Source organism: Pelmatolapia mariae, linkage group LG3_W, assembly GCF_036321145.2.
Source record: "Pelmatolapia mariae isolate MD_Pm_ZW linkage group LG3_W, Pm_UMD_F_2, whole genome shotgun sequence".
Taxonomy (NCBI): Eukaryota; Metazoa; Chordata; class Actinopteri; order Cichliformes; family Cichlidae; genus Pelmatolapia; species Pelmatolapia mariae.
In genome coordinates, this window is record NC_086229.1 from 79678523 (window position 1) to 79694788 (window position 16266).

The following is a 16266-nucleotide window of genomic DNA, read 5'->3' on the forward strand; positions in this document are numbered from 1 at the left end:
AAAAAGAATGTAAAATATTTAAAACTTTAGCTCAACAACTGAGTTAAGCTATAAGCTACAATGCTAATGATGTTAATAGCAAGAAGACTTTATTGATATTTTCAGTCATAGCGTGCTAAATATAGCAAATACATTTCAGGACAATTCAGGTGTTGCAGTTACAAACAACAACTGCAGAACTGGGTAAATAGAAATAGAAAGATTTATTTTAAAAACCTGCAATTTAAAGTATAAGCTAACTCTGTCCAAAACTGAAGGCAACAACATGTTGCCTATTTTTTTCGACATTTTGCCTCTTCATATATGAATGCACTTTATAATGCACTTTCAGATGGCAATAAATGTTTTATATGGCTAACTTAACGTCTTTTACTCCTGTCCCTTTTGGCTTCTTTTCCTAAGATTCATAGATTTTAGAGTTGTAAACAGCTTTTTGTTTACCTTTTGTGTCATGCCAAATTGACATTGTAAGTAAACTGTGTGTAAAATAAATTGTAACTGTGTGTCAGTACTCCTTCTTACAAGCCCACGGTCCGTACTCTTCACAGTCAGCGGCGAACAGACTCGCGCCTCCCCTCAGGTCTGCGCAGTCCCTGTGATCAGCATCCCACTCCACCATCACCCTTTGAAACACACAGTGGGAGTGAAAACTCAGTGTTTACAGCAAGCAGTACATGACAATAAACCTCATTAAAAAATATAAACTGTAAATATGTTACATAAATAAACATATGTACAGTCACTTTGTGTACAGTCACGTTACATACAGTCAAGCTGATGTCATTTTGTGTGTGTTTGCCTTTGGATATGTGTGTCATGTATATGTGTATATTGTTTGTTATAATATTGTAATAAAGATTAACTTAACCTTAAACGTTTCTGTTTGTGTTTTCAATTTTTTGATTTTGTTCTATTTGTATTTGCCTGTATATTAGATAAAGAGATCATTTTTCATTTAATAAAAACGTTTTTGTGTCTGAAACAAGCGGCATACTACTAATATTTATTATATTCTAAGACATATTTCTGGAGTTATTGACACTGTACTGTACATTTTTTTGTTTGTTGCTTTTTACAAAAATAAATGTGTGCAGTGTATCTCAGGAACAGCCTTCTCATCAGTGCATTTACACTACCACGGTCATCGGGAGGGCCGACAGCGCACAGCCCACCGACAGTTTCTACTCCCGCCTCTAGAGGACTCTGCAGTCAGACAAAAAGCCTCGAGCAGCTTCTAACCCACAGGCAATCAGCCCCTGCTGCCTGTTACTCCCTCAGTGCAAATAACCATGACTGTTTTGCATTCGCAATCGCTGCAGCAGGCAAGTGTTCAACTCCAGTTTTTAATATGAAGACTTTTTATTTGATTTTTTTTAAATATATATTTTACTCCTTGCACTTTTATTTTTAATTCTTCCAAAATGAGTTCCTTAATTATACCGTATTATTTTATTATTTTTATTTTGTTGTTGTGATATGACTTACTGCATGTAGTGCTGGACTGCCCTCCCATCGCCCCACAGCCACTGACCCTCCTGCTTGGCATCTGTCAGTCCCACCCACAGGAAAGGAATCTGGGGGAACTTCCTCATCACTCCTTGGATGAAATCCTGTGGTGGAAGCAACATGTAGAGCAGGGATGTCACTTTCATTTAACATCACCGACCACACACTGCCCACTTTGAACTTAAGTGAGCCAGAGCAGTGACACGCCCCTTTCTGTAAGGTAGAGAAGATTAATCACGCATTGAATCCCTCAGTCAACTTCTTATGAAAAAGTCTTTTTTTAACAGCATGTCTCAGTTTTTCTACACAATAAAGAAATGCTTCTATGTTAAATGCAAGAAATTTGTCAGCACGACTGTTTAAGACTAAATTGTAAGTAATAAATGTGTAAAATTACAGAAAAAATAAACTGTCCCAGACTGTCCTGTAATAATAAAAAGTATATTTGCTTTTTTTCTTTTCTTTCTTTCTTTTTTTAACTGCACGGACCTGCTGTAAAACATAGAAATTATAATATCTATGCCTTTCTTGACATTTTCCAAAGCCAACCAATGGGCTGGAGTCTTTGGCGGGCTGATTCTGGCCCCCAGGCTGTATGTTTGACAACCCTGATTCATTTTCTGCCAGAAATTTTACCCATTTATTTATGTTTGTTACTATGAAAAAAACAAGTGCTGGTACAGAAAGCTGACATCCACCCAGGTTGGAGCCATTACTGGTTTAGGACAAGCTCTGCCTTGGTTACTTAAAGAAAGCCCAGATTTCATCAGTGGTCCATAGCACAAGTTGGGGTAACTGAAAGTCAAGGTGGACAGAAGCTGCAGGATACATCTGGGAATTTCTTGTGGGAGTCCTTAGCAAAGTTCCAACTTTTAGTTTAGCAATTTTTTTTGTTTTGTTTTGGCGTTTTTTTGTTGTTGTTTTTTTTAACTTCTTTTTATGATAGACTCTACAGGCCTCAGTTAGCATGTTAAATGTAAATATTTATGACACACAATTAAAAAAAGATGGAACAAGTGTGGCTTGTTTGGAAGGGATTGCATCTGAACAAAGTGCACAGTGAAGGAGGGGCAATGATTTGGGCTTGTTTCGCAGCCACGTGACCTGGGGTTCCTGCAGTCACTGGGTCAACCATGAACTCCTACCAAAGTATTTGAAAGTCAAATTTGAGGCCATCTGTGTGACAGTAAAACTAAATTGGGTCATGCAACAGGACACAGGCACAGCAGCAAATCTACAACAGAACACTGAAAAAGGAAAGAATCAAGGTGTTGCAATGACCCAGTCATAGTCCAGACCTCAACCTGATTTAAACGCTGTGTATAAAAAATGCTTGCAAATCTCAACAAACTGAAGTGACGCTTTGGAAGTAGAGTGGGCCAAACGTCCTTAGCAGCTTAAAGTGGTTCTGATATGTACAACTTCAGAACTGTAAGTGTGTGTGCTTCACATGACTTGTGCATGGTGCGTTTACCATCTCCGCAGAGTCTTCAATTACAACCAGGCTGCTGTTGTGCTGCCGGCAGAACTCGGTGCTCTCATTCCATCGCCGATTTTCCTGCAGTCCAACTGAGAAAAAGTAGCAACGTCCCATCCACCACAGCCACTTTTCAGGGCACAAACTGCACCTTGAGTCTCCACATAAGAGGAAGAAACACTGATTTAAGTGTCAGATAAAACCCTGTAAGAACTGGAGCCCCACAGCTTTCACCACTCTGTGTGTGAAGCACGTAACAAATGTAACCAGAAACATGCAGTGAATGCAGTGCTGTGGCGGATCACCTGTGTTCACTGTGTTTGAGATCATGTAAATCACCTTGAGTGACAGTGTGAAGCATCAGGTTCACATCACGGTGCTGTTTCTGGCACTGCTGCAGTTGCTCCAGCAGTTCCTGCCTTGATGTCTGACTTGCTTCTGGTGCTGCTGTCAATATGACTGACAAATATAAATATAAAGATAAGAGCTGAGCACTGAAGGTCCACTACAGACAGCAACAAAAAAAAATAAAACATCATGTCTTCCAAATGATTTGGACGCTATAGCTCCGTGTGTTACCTTTTTTGCATTTATATTGAAAGCTAAAAAGCAGATTAGGATTACTTTTGCTGTTTTAAGCTACTTTAAATGCTGAGAAAGACTAATGTAATCATACTATAACCAATTTTCTTATAATAAATTAATATAAATGCATTTTTAATATTTATTTTTCACATTTGGAGGAAATTTGAAGGGATGAACATGGAGGTGGAAACCGCAGGTTTAGAGAGACAAACACAAACAGCAGAAAATAATAGATGAAGTATGTTATATATTATGTTCTGGAAGGTTATACCCTCTGGGGGGTTCTCAAGCACCCCAAAGTTCCATCATAGCCCCCCTAAAAATAACCATAGTAATCATAGTAATAATAATGTGTTTTAGTCTTATTTTCTGACGTTGTCTTCAAATTTTGTATTTTGCCGTCTTGTGTACTTGAAACTCTTTACCTGAAATATAGCAAAACTGCAAATGCTTCTTACAATGAGGGGGCACTGGTGTGCCTTATAAAGTGGCTACTTATGTATGTTTGATTATTTAGGCTAAATGTCTGGAAATTATCAGCTAATTTTAGATTTTGAAGCCATCAGCCTGCTGCCATAGCTGCCAGCCAAGGAGGTGGTTTACTTTATTATTTTAGTGTTTTATTTCCAGTTCAGTGGATTAGCAACCGTAATAATGACAATATTAATTATTATTATATAATTATATTATTATATTCATTTCTAGTTAAATGCTGTGTGTTTGCTTGTGGTTGTCAGAGCGAAAAAGGAGTTAAGTGGAGAAAATACTTGCTGAAAAATGAAAAAGTTAAATTAAATGCTTTTAGATATTTTTTATGGAAGCGATGTGTGCTTTATGGTAACATACTCAAAAAAATGTTAGTATACACAGCGGTGTGAAAAAGTGTTTGCTCCCATCCTGATTTCCTCTTTTTTTGTATGTTTGTCACACTTAAACGTTTCAGATCATCAAACACATTTAAATATTAGACGAAGTTAAAACACGTAGACAGTTTTTCATGCATGGACATGTAGGCCTGCACACTCCCCCTCCCTTAATCATAAACACCTTCATTTAGAAACTTTGTTGCATTTTGAGTTTACTTGTGTTATCTTTTTCTAATATTTGGTGATCTGAAGCATTATAGTGTGGCAAACGTTAAAAAAAAGAGGAAATCAGGGAGGGGGCGAACAGTTTTTCACACCACTGTGTTCAAAACAGAACGTGTTGATATGAACTGATATGAATTTTAATTTGAAGTCTCCAGATCTATTCTCCACTGGGGTACATGATGATGATTTGTGCTGAGTCTGCACAATAAAAGGGGAATTTGTATGAACTCTGTATGTATGAACTACTTTCAGTTTGCTTGTTGTCCAGGTACATGGAGCAGCAGTGTGATTCTCCAGCATCTTTAATGATCATTTCAAGGCGCTGTATGCACGACCTTATGAGCAATGGTTTGATCCTGGAATCTCCCCAAGTGTTTACAGATGAAATAATTCATGCATGTATCATTTCTATGCACGCATATTTAGACTCACCAAATAAAATGAAGGACAATAGGAGTCCTGCAATCAGGGTTAATGCTGCTATAGCAACAGCCACTCCAACTGTTAGATGACAAAATTGACAGGATCCTGCACCTGTAATGATAAAAGCTCAATGAACTGGTTCTTCTTTAGCCTACCCGAGCACTCAAAGCGCTTTATACAACTCACCTCATTCACCCATTCACACGGGCACTTTTATCTATGCTCTTTCTGCGTAAGTACTTTCTATCCAACAGTTGATGGATTACAGAGCAACTTGGGGTTAGTATTTAAGGCCATTAGGCTGAAAATAAACATATATTAAAAAATAGGCCTAAGAAAGAGATAATAAAAACCAAATCAGCAATCTGATAAGGAACACACTGACCAGCACAACAACACCAAAAGACCTCAAAGACCACAGAAGATAGCTAAAGTGCACAATCATAGAATTATTTTTGTGGTTAAGAAAAACAACCTGACAACATCTAACCAAGGCACGAGCACTCTCAAGCAGGTAGAAGCGTCCCTGACAAAACACTGGTTACGCTGAAGAACGAGAAAGCCAGATTACCCTTTGCCACAAAGCATCTAGAAGAGTTTGCACAGTTCTGGAAAAAGGTATCTTTGGATAGATGAAACCAAGATGCACTTGTATCATACTGAGGGGAAGAAATAAAGTATGGAGAAAGACGTAAACAGCTTGTGATCTAAAGCATACCATATTATCTCTCAGACATGGTGGGGGTAGTATTATGGTAGTATGGCTGTAGGACTGGCTCACTAGTGTTTATTGATGATGTGACTGCTGATAGAAGCAGCAGGGCTGTACTCTCTGCTCAGATTCAGCCAAACCTGATCAGACAGTGCTCCACAGGGCAAATGGATCAAAGCATATAGTGCAAAAGCAACCCAAGAACTTCTCAAGGCAAAAAATGTGACATTCTTCAATGAGCTATCTGTCACGATCAACAGAGCGTGCGTTACAGTTACTTGTTACTAAAGACAAAACTAAATGCAGCTGCAGTAAAGGCCTGGTGGGCACCTCAAGGGAGGAAACACAGTGTTGGGTGGTGTTGATGGGCTTTAAACTTCAGGCAGTCAGTGACTGTAAAAGATTTTTTTCACCCAAATACTAAAAACAATCCATAAATGTAAAATTATGTTAGTATGTCCAGTGAATTTGGAGCCACTCTAAATGAGGGACTGCGTATAAAAATGTCGGATCTTCTTAAAAATGAAAACAGTTTTTAAACCCCTTCAATTAAAGGTGAAAGTCTACACTTCAGGTACGTGTTGTTTGATTTAAAATCCCCAGAGAAAAAAAACTAGAAAACCAGCTCTTTGTCCGAAATATTGTGGGCCCGTCAGCCGATGAACGCATTGGGAGTGTGGAGGCAAGAATACAGCAACGGAAAAAACTGAAATCCTGCTTCAATCACAAACAGGAGGTCATTTCACTTTCTAGACCACAGTAAGTGGTCATGTTAGTTCTAAAGAACTTAAATCATGAAAGGATGCAACACAGAGAGACATGTGCCTCTGATCACACCGAGGCCCATCTCTTTTTCAGAAACAAAGAAACATATCATTTTTATTTTCAATATTAACTCATCAGAAGTGTCCTGTTTTAAAGCCTTTCCTTTAATTGCTTTTTTTAAAACTAACCTGCAAGTGTTTCCCTCTTAGCTTCATCGTCTCCGTCTCCTTGTGAAGACTCCATTGCTGCTGCTCGATTGTGGTTTTGCTTCAGCAGTTTCGAAAGCTTTTTTGGCTCACGTTTTCTTCTCTCTGATGCTTCTTTTTTTCACGTTTACATGCTTTATTTAAAAAAAAATGTGATCACTCCACCCCTTCCTCATATTGCAGTGCGCTTTCTTACTCTGGAGCGTTAAAGTTATTACTGTCACACTGCAGAGGAAGCTATGCAGAGAATAACAGCTTACACGCAACGTGACTTAAGTATTTTTAACAGGGACCAGCTCACACCCTGGAAGTGTTATAGATGTTACATGTGCAGGCGCAGAGGCACCGCAGACATTAAGCTTTGTGTTTGGTTTTATGCCATTACTTGACCTCATAAAACTGCAGTATGTTCGAGGGCATCAGGTCCTCGCTGTTGACGTATTTATTGTTCAACTGAACAATGAGAGTTGTTTTTTGGAAAAAGGGGAAGTGTCTGTATGCATGTAGAATTAAGAGAACAAGTATACACAGACTGAGGTTTTTTGGGTTTTTTTACTGTTGATGTTGATAAAATCTTAACAGCTGGACAATCATCAGCAATTATGTGTAATTTATGATCCTTTTGGAAATGTAATAAAGTCCGAACTAACAAGTGCAGGAGTGGATATTATTTATGTTAGTCTACTTGGTATCATGGAAGATGCTTTAAGGTGTGACGTCAACCTTACACAAATATCTGTGTTACAGTGACATGCAGTGACAGAATCCAAACCACATTTAGATCATAGTGTGTTTATTTAAAACATCCTCGGCATACAAAGTTCAGGTCGAGAAGAAAAAAATAGAAGGTGATGTGAAAAAAAGAACAAATAAAAGGCTGATTTTAATAATGATTGGTCATCTACTTTATTCCTATTGCCTATTAAATATTTAAAAAAAATTAATCAATAAATGAATATAATTGCAGGTAATCACGCATCACAATTCTGATCAGAAAAGTCGCTGTACATTTTACTGAAGCACAATCTTGAAGTTTTTACGACTAAATCGCAGGAAACGCGAAGTGTCGTATCCTTGTTTCCTTTATTGCTCAAGACGCCACTTGATTTGCCCTTCCAACAGGTTACTGAATTTGTTCTTCAGCTGTAGCAAAACACACAAATAGAAACAACACTATTAACACAACGCACAATTGAAAACACAAAGCTGAGACCTTTCACCGATGCCACAGCTCAGCACACTTGGCTAATCAAAATGTTGCTTATGTCCAAGTGGTGACAGATTCACCTGATTAAATACATCCGTCCTTGTTTTGCTGTTATCACACAGGAGAGCCTCGGACGAGGAGCACAGCATCGACAGGCTGATTTCCTGTAGGTCTGAATCTGGGAAACGAACAGAGACTGTGAGATGTGCAAACAGGAAAGAAAAAGGCAAGCACTGGCATGCTCCCATTCATGGGTAGAATTTGCATGTGGTGGAATAAATACAGCTATGGTCAGAAAAATAAAAATCCTGGACTAGCTGGTCCGATATGTTTCCCAGCCGTCAACGTTATAGCATTTTGTTTTTTCCACAGTTCTTTCTCTCAGTCTGCCAAGCGAGTTTTCTATCAGTCATATAAAAGCTCACACTCACTGTAAATGGTAAACGGACTGGTTGCTATATAGTGCTTTTCTACGCTTTCTGAACACTCAAAGTGCTTTACACAACTTGCCTCATTCACCCAGCAGGTGAGCAGAGGCTGTAAGCATTTCTCTGCTCTTTGTGAAATTTTGGGTCACTGAAGGTGATTAAAATTGTTGGTTTGCTGTAGTTTTCATGATGCGCTATTAGGTCAGGTCTAAGACATAAATATCTTAACTAAAAACCAGAAACGACTAAAGTGCATGTGGCAGCAGTGGCTCAGGAGGTAGAGCGGGTCATCTGTTGGTCTCTGGTTTGATTCCTGGCTGCTCCAAGTGGCGTGTCAAAGCGTAGTTTTTCCAACTTACTATAGCCCCAATCCATCTATCATCAATCATGTTAGGTTAAAAAAAATTGGAACCGCCTAGTGTTCAAATTACTTACTTTTTTAATCACTTATTTACTATTTACTTTATTTTGCAAGAATTGACCAGAGGGCTTAATTTGCTGATTTTCAAATTGGCCTGGTATGAAATGCAATCATCAAATTTCAAATCAGATAATATTAACTCTATCTGTCCTCTACTTCAAGACTGGATTTCACCTTTTGAAAAAAAGTCAAGTAAAAAGCAAAGTTACATAAAACACAATCATGTTTTTCCTTTCGGTTCCTTTCTGTGGCTCAGATTTAAAAAAAAAAAAAAAAAAAAGCACAGCTGTCTAAATCTAATGGAGAAAGTGGCCAATTAACTTTTTCAACAGCCATAATTGAATTCAGCTCCTCAAAAATTTAAAATCAAATAAGAAATAGCCTATTTTATCTTGGAAGAAGAAAACTTCTGAACCAGAATTCCCTAATACTCAGTGACAGATCTGTGACTGAGACTTAGGGACTATCCACCATACACTGATTTTTGAAAACTGAGTCTGGCATTTTCTTATTTAAGCTTAATGAACGATGTAAATACGTTGTCCTATTCCTTGCTTTTGAATATCTTTTGTTGTCTTCTTACGCTTGTTGGCTTTTAAATGGGACCTAAGTGCAATTTGCACCTCATGTGAATACTGGTGTTGGAATAATAAAAGAAATTCAAGCCTGACCCAGCCCATAATCATGTGTGAAGTACAGAAAGAAAGTCAGCAGTTTTCTTGTCACTATTTTCTGTACTGCGCAAGCTAATGAGAATCAAAATCCATGATGAAGTCAAGGAGTATGGCAACCAATCATATCCAAGACAAACTCCTCTTATTTCACTAAAATCTGAGCAATCAAACAACACCCCTTTGAGCAAGCACTCGGCGATGGTGGCAAGGAAAAACTCCTTTTTAACAGAACCAGGCTCATCCAGGGGCGGCCAATTTCCGTGACCGATTTTAGGCAGAGCTATTTTTAATCTTGATGTTTTTTTGGAAAAGTTTGCAAATCACCGATTAAAGTCTCTTCTCTTCAGTTTCCCATAATAAGGATTATTTCTACAGTGGCCCTGAAGGGTCAAACACACTGCAACTTATGAAAACACCAGCATACAGAAAAAAACTGCAAAAGCACACAAAACAAAATGAAACTTTCAATGACAGTTGAATAAAACACAAGGGAAACAGAATAAAACACCACGAAAGCTCAAAAAAGTGCAAGTGACGAGCTAGCTCCTACCAAGTGTCACCTGTTCCCTGCAAACCATCAAGGTGATGAAGCAGGTTAAAGGCTTCTAAATGTGCTTGAAGTTGACATAAATGCAAACAGCTGTCACTTTTATCCAATAAAAGATACACAGTCTGTTTTTTTAAGAGATAAAGTTAATTAAAATTATAAATATATATCTTTACGTTTCAGAAATACTGCAGATTTGTTCAGAAGGCAAGGACACACCTTGGCTTCAGGCTGAATCCTAGATACTCTAATTCAGACTGAATTTAGGAAACATATCAGTAATCCTAAATTTTCATGTTGTTAACAGTTTTTCTTCCGAGCCAAAAATCTTACCTGTGAAATTTGCACAGCCTACTGGGGCACTTTCCCGTCCGTCAGCGATTGTGTACACACTGAAGGAATAGTTGGTCCCTGATGTCAGGCCAGAAAATGTAAACGTGGTGAGAGAAGTTGTATTATTCCAACTCTGACCCCAGAAGCTGGAGTTGAGTTTAACACCATACGTGGGTGTTGATGTGTCTTTAGGTGCGTCCCAGGCAAAGGTGATGCTGGTCTTATCGGCATAAGTGGCTCTGACATTAATAGGAGGATTTGGCACTGAAATCAGAGAAGATGGAGAAAATTAGAAAGCCATTTCTCATTACTATTTTGCAGTCAAGTCAGCCTGACATAAGAGTAATGAAGTAATGTTTTTTGTGCTTTTATAAATCAGACTTGTATGAAATAGATCATTTCTGCCACTGAAGTTTGTTGTTTTTTTTTTTAAATTTTAACTTAGCTCTGCGTGCAAATCTTTTTTCTCGGTGGCGTAACAATAATTCACAGATTTGCTTTTTTAGAATAAGAATTGAGATATTTCTGCTTGCAGAACAACTCTGACCACAGAAGATGAAAAAAGTGACTCACAGGTGAACTTGGAGGCGGACACGTTCTTGCTGGCAAATTGTCCACTCACTGCATAGACGGCCACAGAGTAATTGGCAGCATTCTTCAGACCACTGAATGTGATGCTTGTGTTTGTTACACTGGTTTTGTTTACAAGTGTCTGGTTGAGACAGAGCTCAACTGTGAAATTTAAGGCGCTACCATCAGGAGGCCGCCAGGTAGCGGTGAGGGAGTCATTAGTTGTACTCAAAGTCAAATTTGAAATCGATCCAGGAGCTACAAAACAGACAGGCAGTCAGATTAGAGGTGATCAGTGTAGCGTGGGACAGTTCCCGTTTATTTGTTTCTGTGCATCAACAATGAAAAAAATCTGAACAATGAGAAAGAGTTACTTGTGAAGCTGTCGATCGTTACGGTTTCTCCCACCAGGTTTTCGTTGACCCGCACGGTCACATAGATGAATATATGTGTGGCCGGTAGCAGACCTGTTACTGTCACGTTCTGCTGAGTGGTATTTACAACTTCTGTGAACAGGCTTCTGTCACAAAGAGAAACTGTTACTATAGCTCATACCCAAAACTCCACTCTTCTTTTCATCCAGCTGAATATGAAGATCTATTCAGCTGTAATAAGAAGACCTGATGGGACAGTTAACCTCAAAATCAGAAGCTACCTATCACCGCATCATTGTCCAGAAGGAGACATACACCCAAACAGTGACCAGTTGTTCTAGTGACCAAATCGTGATTTTTGGAAATTGCCGTTGAAACTCTTTCACAGGTTTTTTATTTCATCGTGAATTTTGGAGGGAGGGCTTTGAGCACTCAAAGACAGGCGCCGTAAAAACGATTCTCTCAGTCTGCCAAGCGAGTTATATTTTAAAACTTTAAAGGTTTATTTATTTCAATGATTAATTACTGAGGAAAATATAAAAAGTCAATGTATATCAATCAAAAACATGTAATAGAAATACATGGAACATTGACAGGAATTAAAATTTACATTTAAAGTCAACATTTAGGGCATTTTTGCAGCTGATCTCTCAAAAAAATAAAAGCTGGGTAACTCAAACAGCAAAGGAATCTAAATGACCAAACAACACAACAGGCTACATATGTGTATATTATTATTTTAATTCTATTTGATTTTTTGGCAAACTTCCTATAAGTTAATCAATAAATCAAAGGGGTGCAAAACTTTGTCCTCACAGTCTGAGAAACATAAACTCTGCTTAGAGAAAAATGTGTGTGCATACAGTGTGGCTGGATTTCTACAAATACATACACTCCATTCGTGTAGTTCGCTACCACAAGGATATCTGTGAAGTTTCCCACAGGTCGATCCCAGTTGACCAACATCGAGTGATCCTTGTTATCAGACACTGTCAGGTTGTAAACTTTATCAGGCTCTGAAATCAGGAACAAACAGATGAGCAAAAAACAGACACATCCACCAGGAAAACTTTACAGGTGCCTCTCTTCACGTCAGCAGTGGCTCTCATTTGCCTTTGCTGATTTGAATTTCATGTTATGTTAGCAAGAAAGGACAAACTGTAAACCGCTTCCTCGTTTAAGCACGAACAAGCTTTTCGGCGCCTTTCACTGGTTTCAATCACATATTACACTTCCTGCTACTAAAAGAAGAAAAACAGATATGAATGTTACATGTGTAGCACAGACGTATACACGACAAAGAATGAGCAAAAACTCACTGGTACACGCTGAGACATGAGCTTCATAACTCCATTTAGATGCATCATTGACTCCCGAGACAACAGTGAAATTGTAGGGGGTTCCAGGTATCAAACCCTCAACCTGTTTTGTCTCATTTGTCACTCTAACAGTGGTGGTCTCATAAGTCAGACGATAGAAATCCACGTTTCCCTCTGGTTTGTCCCAGCTCAGAGAGACAGAGTTTTTCTCCACAGAACTGACTGTCAGGTTTGTGACTGCCTTAGGTACTGAAAAAAACACAGATATCATCAGTGTCTCTCTCTTTTATGTTTTTCTAAACGTCAGGCTGAACCAGGCTCAGATGGGGAAAGCATAAAGAAAAGAAAAACATAAACTTTGGGTAAACTTAAATATACCATGTAGTACAATAGTGGGAAATTTGTGATCTTAAGTGTGAGTGTTGTTCTGGGTGTTTACATGATGCTGTTCGGGGTATATCATCAGAACTATAAGCAGGTGAACAGGTGCGTAAATGAATCTATATTTCTCACGTCCATTGAAACTCACTGGTGTAGAAGGTGGCATTCTCTGGGTTGAGGTCTCTGTCACACTTAACGGGGAACACCTGGACCGAGTAGGAGGTGCCTGCTGTCAGGTTGGAGAGGCCATAGGTCAAATCAGTGTAGTTAAACACCCATGTTTTGTTATCCTTTTGACCTTTGACCTCTACACGATAATGGCTAATACCGCCAGGTGCAACCATCCATGTCAGGTTGGCGCTCTCAAAAGTTATATTGGTGACGTTGACTTGTCCCATGAAGCGATCTGTTTGAAAACATGATGAAGAATTTTACTTAGACAGCAACATGAAGGCAAGGACAAATGCCCCAAAGAGTTGAGGAGGGAGATACTAAAATAAAATGTGTGGTGTATAAAACTTACTTCCTCTAAATGATTGTTTAAGCTATGTGCAATAAAGTCACCTACAGTTAAAGCAAATAAGGAATATTCAAGGGTCTTTTTTGGCAGGAAATATAAAGTGGACATTAGGATACTGAGATTAAGTTTACTCCATGTTCTGAGCCTATAATGAATTAAAACATCATATATCTGATTATGACAGAATAAAACTACTCCTATTTTTTAACCTCCTAGGACCTGGCGTCCACGTATGTGTACATCACATTTTGGATTGTCTAGACCTAAATACTAAATTTCGCTCTACAAGGGCCTGATATCCATTTACAAGGACATTATACTGCCACTGTCCTATCGAAATTTAAAACAAATGTCTTCTTATGTGGATCTAATTTTTCTCAGAGACAAAAATCAGGTAAAAAAAAAAAAATCAGGTAATTCTTATTTTTACATTCATCGGGTCCCAATCGGCCCAAATAGCAAAGAGAAATTAAAAATGCATGCCATGAAGGAGTTTGGGTCTTAGGAGGTTAAATATAAAAAATAAATGAATTTATGGTCTTAACCTGTGTTTGATTGGTTTAGTAGGCCTACTCTTGTCTTGACCCACTACACTAAACAGGCAGCTATGAGTGCTATGTGTACTTGGCGAATTTAAAGCATTGCTTCAAAAAGGTCAATCATATAAGCCTAAATCTGATGAAGTGGCTTGATCATCACCAAAGTGAGGTGATTAGTGTTTTATATGCACTCAATCAGATTCAGTTAAGCTTTAGCTGCCAAACAAATAGTTTGACTGTAGAAAACTTTGAGGAGAACTCAGAGGAGCTTGACTCAGTGACTGCAAGACAAGCCCAAATCATCACCCCACCACCACTGTGCTTGATTGTTGGTATGAGGTATTTGCACTGATATGCTGTTTGGTTTGATCCAGAAGAAGTGGAGATGATTAGCCACAGTGCTGTGCATTATAGCCAGAGATCGCCACCTAGGTCTCACCTGTCCAAAGGACATTGTTTCAGAGGTTTGTCCAAATGGTGCTATACAAATCTAAGCCGTGGTACCATGATCTTTTAGAGAGAACAGTCTTTCTTCTGGTAACACTTCTACCATACTTGTTCAGTCTTTTTCTAATTGTACTGTCATAAACTTTAACATTTAACATGCTAACTGTAACTCTTAAGGGTCTTAGTGGTTTTTCATTGCAGTCTGACCGTGGGGTGAATTTGGCAACACATCCACTACTTGCAGCACTGTGTTTAGACACACCTAAAGTGCTCACAGCATCTGGCTGTAACTTAACCTCTAAATTCCTAAATCGAAGCATTAAGGGTGCCCTTAGTTTTAACTGTAGTATTTTATTTGTGTGATAAATTAGCAGGTATCTGCATCTCTGCACCCATACAGTTTATGACCTACCTTCATAACAAATAAATGGCAGAAGGTCCAGGCAGCTCTTTTCAATCCACGGCCCAAAGCTGAGCATGGCCACACACGAGTCTTCAATGTAATTCTTATCATTACTGTCATCTTCAGGTTTTGCTGGCTCCTGCACAGGCGACTTCTCACACTGTGCTGCTAATGGCATCTCAGTGGTCGTCCAGGGTGCACTTGTGGTGAAATATGGAGTTGTTCTTTGGGTTGTCATGTTTTCCGTTCCTGTTACGTGTGTTGTACTTTTGTTGGTAACAACAGATTGGTCAGTGAAGTCTGTTGTGAAATCAGTTGTTTCAGTCGGGTCATCACTCCAACTTGTCACATTATGTCCTGATTGTGTTGTTGTCGTGTTGGGCGTTGTAGTCATGGGTGTTGTTGTGAATTCTGCGTTTGTAGTCATGGGTGTTGTTGGCCTTGCTGGGCATGTGCAGGAGCAGCTGCAGCACACGGTTTTGTTGGGAGGTTTTGGGGAAGGTTTAGGCAGCGGCCAGCCAGGGTACCAGTTCTGGAACGCTAGGGGATCCCCATTGGCCCACTGAGTCCAGTTCATAATGGGGCTGCTGGAGTCACTGTTGTTGATATAGCGTGTGGTGAAGGCGGTTTCTGTGTAGCTTGCAACAGTGCTGGTTAAGTCGCCGGTGGAGTTGTCGATAGAGTTGTTTTTGAAGTTAAAGTTCTTGCGAAGACCGATCCAGTGGTCAGAGTTGATGCTCCGGGCAAGGGCCTGAATGTTGTCTGGAGTCAGTGTCACCAGCTCTTTGAAGCAGGCCTGGCCACACACAAAAAGCTACCGTCAGTCTTTTATAGATGGGCCAAAGACTGGAGAGCATTTCATGTTATGAGATGTTTTCTTTAACAATTTAGATTAAACTAAATCTATAAAGTGGAGAAAAATGACAGGAAAAGCGCTACAAATTTATATACTAGTAGATTTTGTCTTAGGTCTTAGACCAGTGTTTAAAATTGCTCACATATACCAATAGATGTGGCTCATGGCTCTAAACTGCAAGATGATGTTTGATACAGACATACAACCTGTGCTAAAGATATATCCGCTGCATTTAGACACACAGGTAAGCACACAGTCGACACAAGCACAACTAAAAACACTTTTTTGCTTCAAATATAACCCGGTACGTCAGTTTTGCATACTGAGTTTTGCATACTGAATGCCTGTTGCTAGCATTTAGGCTATTCTAAGTTAACAAACAGCTGCTAGTCTAATCCATAACCAAGGTTTCCAAATGTTAGGCAAGTCATGTTTCTATTACTCCTGTGATACAGGTGTACAAAAAATTTAATTTCCTTTGC

At 39.0% G+C, this 16266-nt stretch overlaps 1 protein-coding gene and 1 long non-coding RNA gene across 2 annotated transcripts; both read right to left on the minus strand.

Annotated features, from left to right (window-relative positions):
• Positions 1 to 214: 214 nt before the first annotated feature.
• LOC134619115 (natural killer cells antigen CD94-like) lies at positions 215 to 6805 on the minus strand. Its single transcript, XM_063464862.1, has 6 exons — positions 6748 to 6805; positions 5092 to 5193; positions 3323 to 3442; positions 2981 to 3141; positions 1486 to 1610; positions 215 to 623 (listed from the first exon to the last, which is right to left on the minus strand). Exons 1-6 carry the CDS (start codon positions 6800 to 6802, stop codon positions 506 to 508), a joined length of 681 nt encoding a protein of 226 aa, XP_063320932.1. The 5' UTR covers positions 6803 to 6805; the 3' UTR covers positions 215 to 505.
• A 928-nt stretch (positions 6806 to 7733) lies between these two features.
• On the minus strand, positions 7734 to 10428 carry LOC134620160 (uncharacterized). Its single transcript, XR_010092082.1, has 3 exons — positions 10376 to 10428; positions 8053 to 8150; positions 7734 to 7908 (listed from the first exon to the last, which is right to left on the minus strand). It is a non-coding gene; the product is annotated as an uncharacterized LOC134620160 (long non-coding RNA).
• Between the last annotated feature and the right edge of the window lie 5838 nt (positions 10429 to 16266).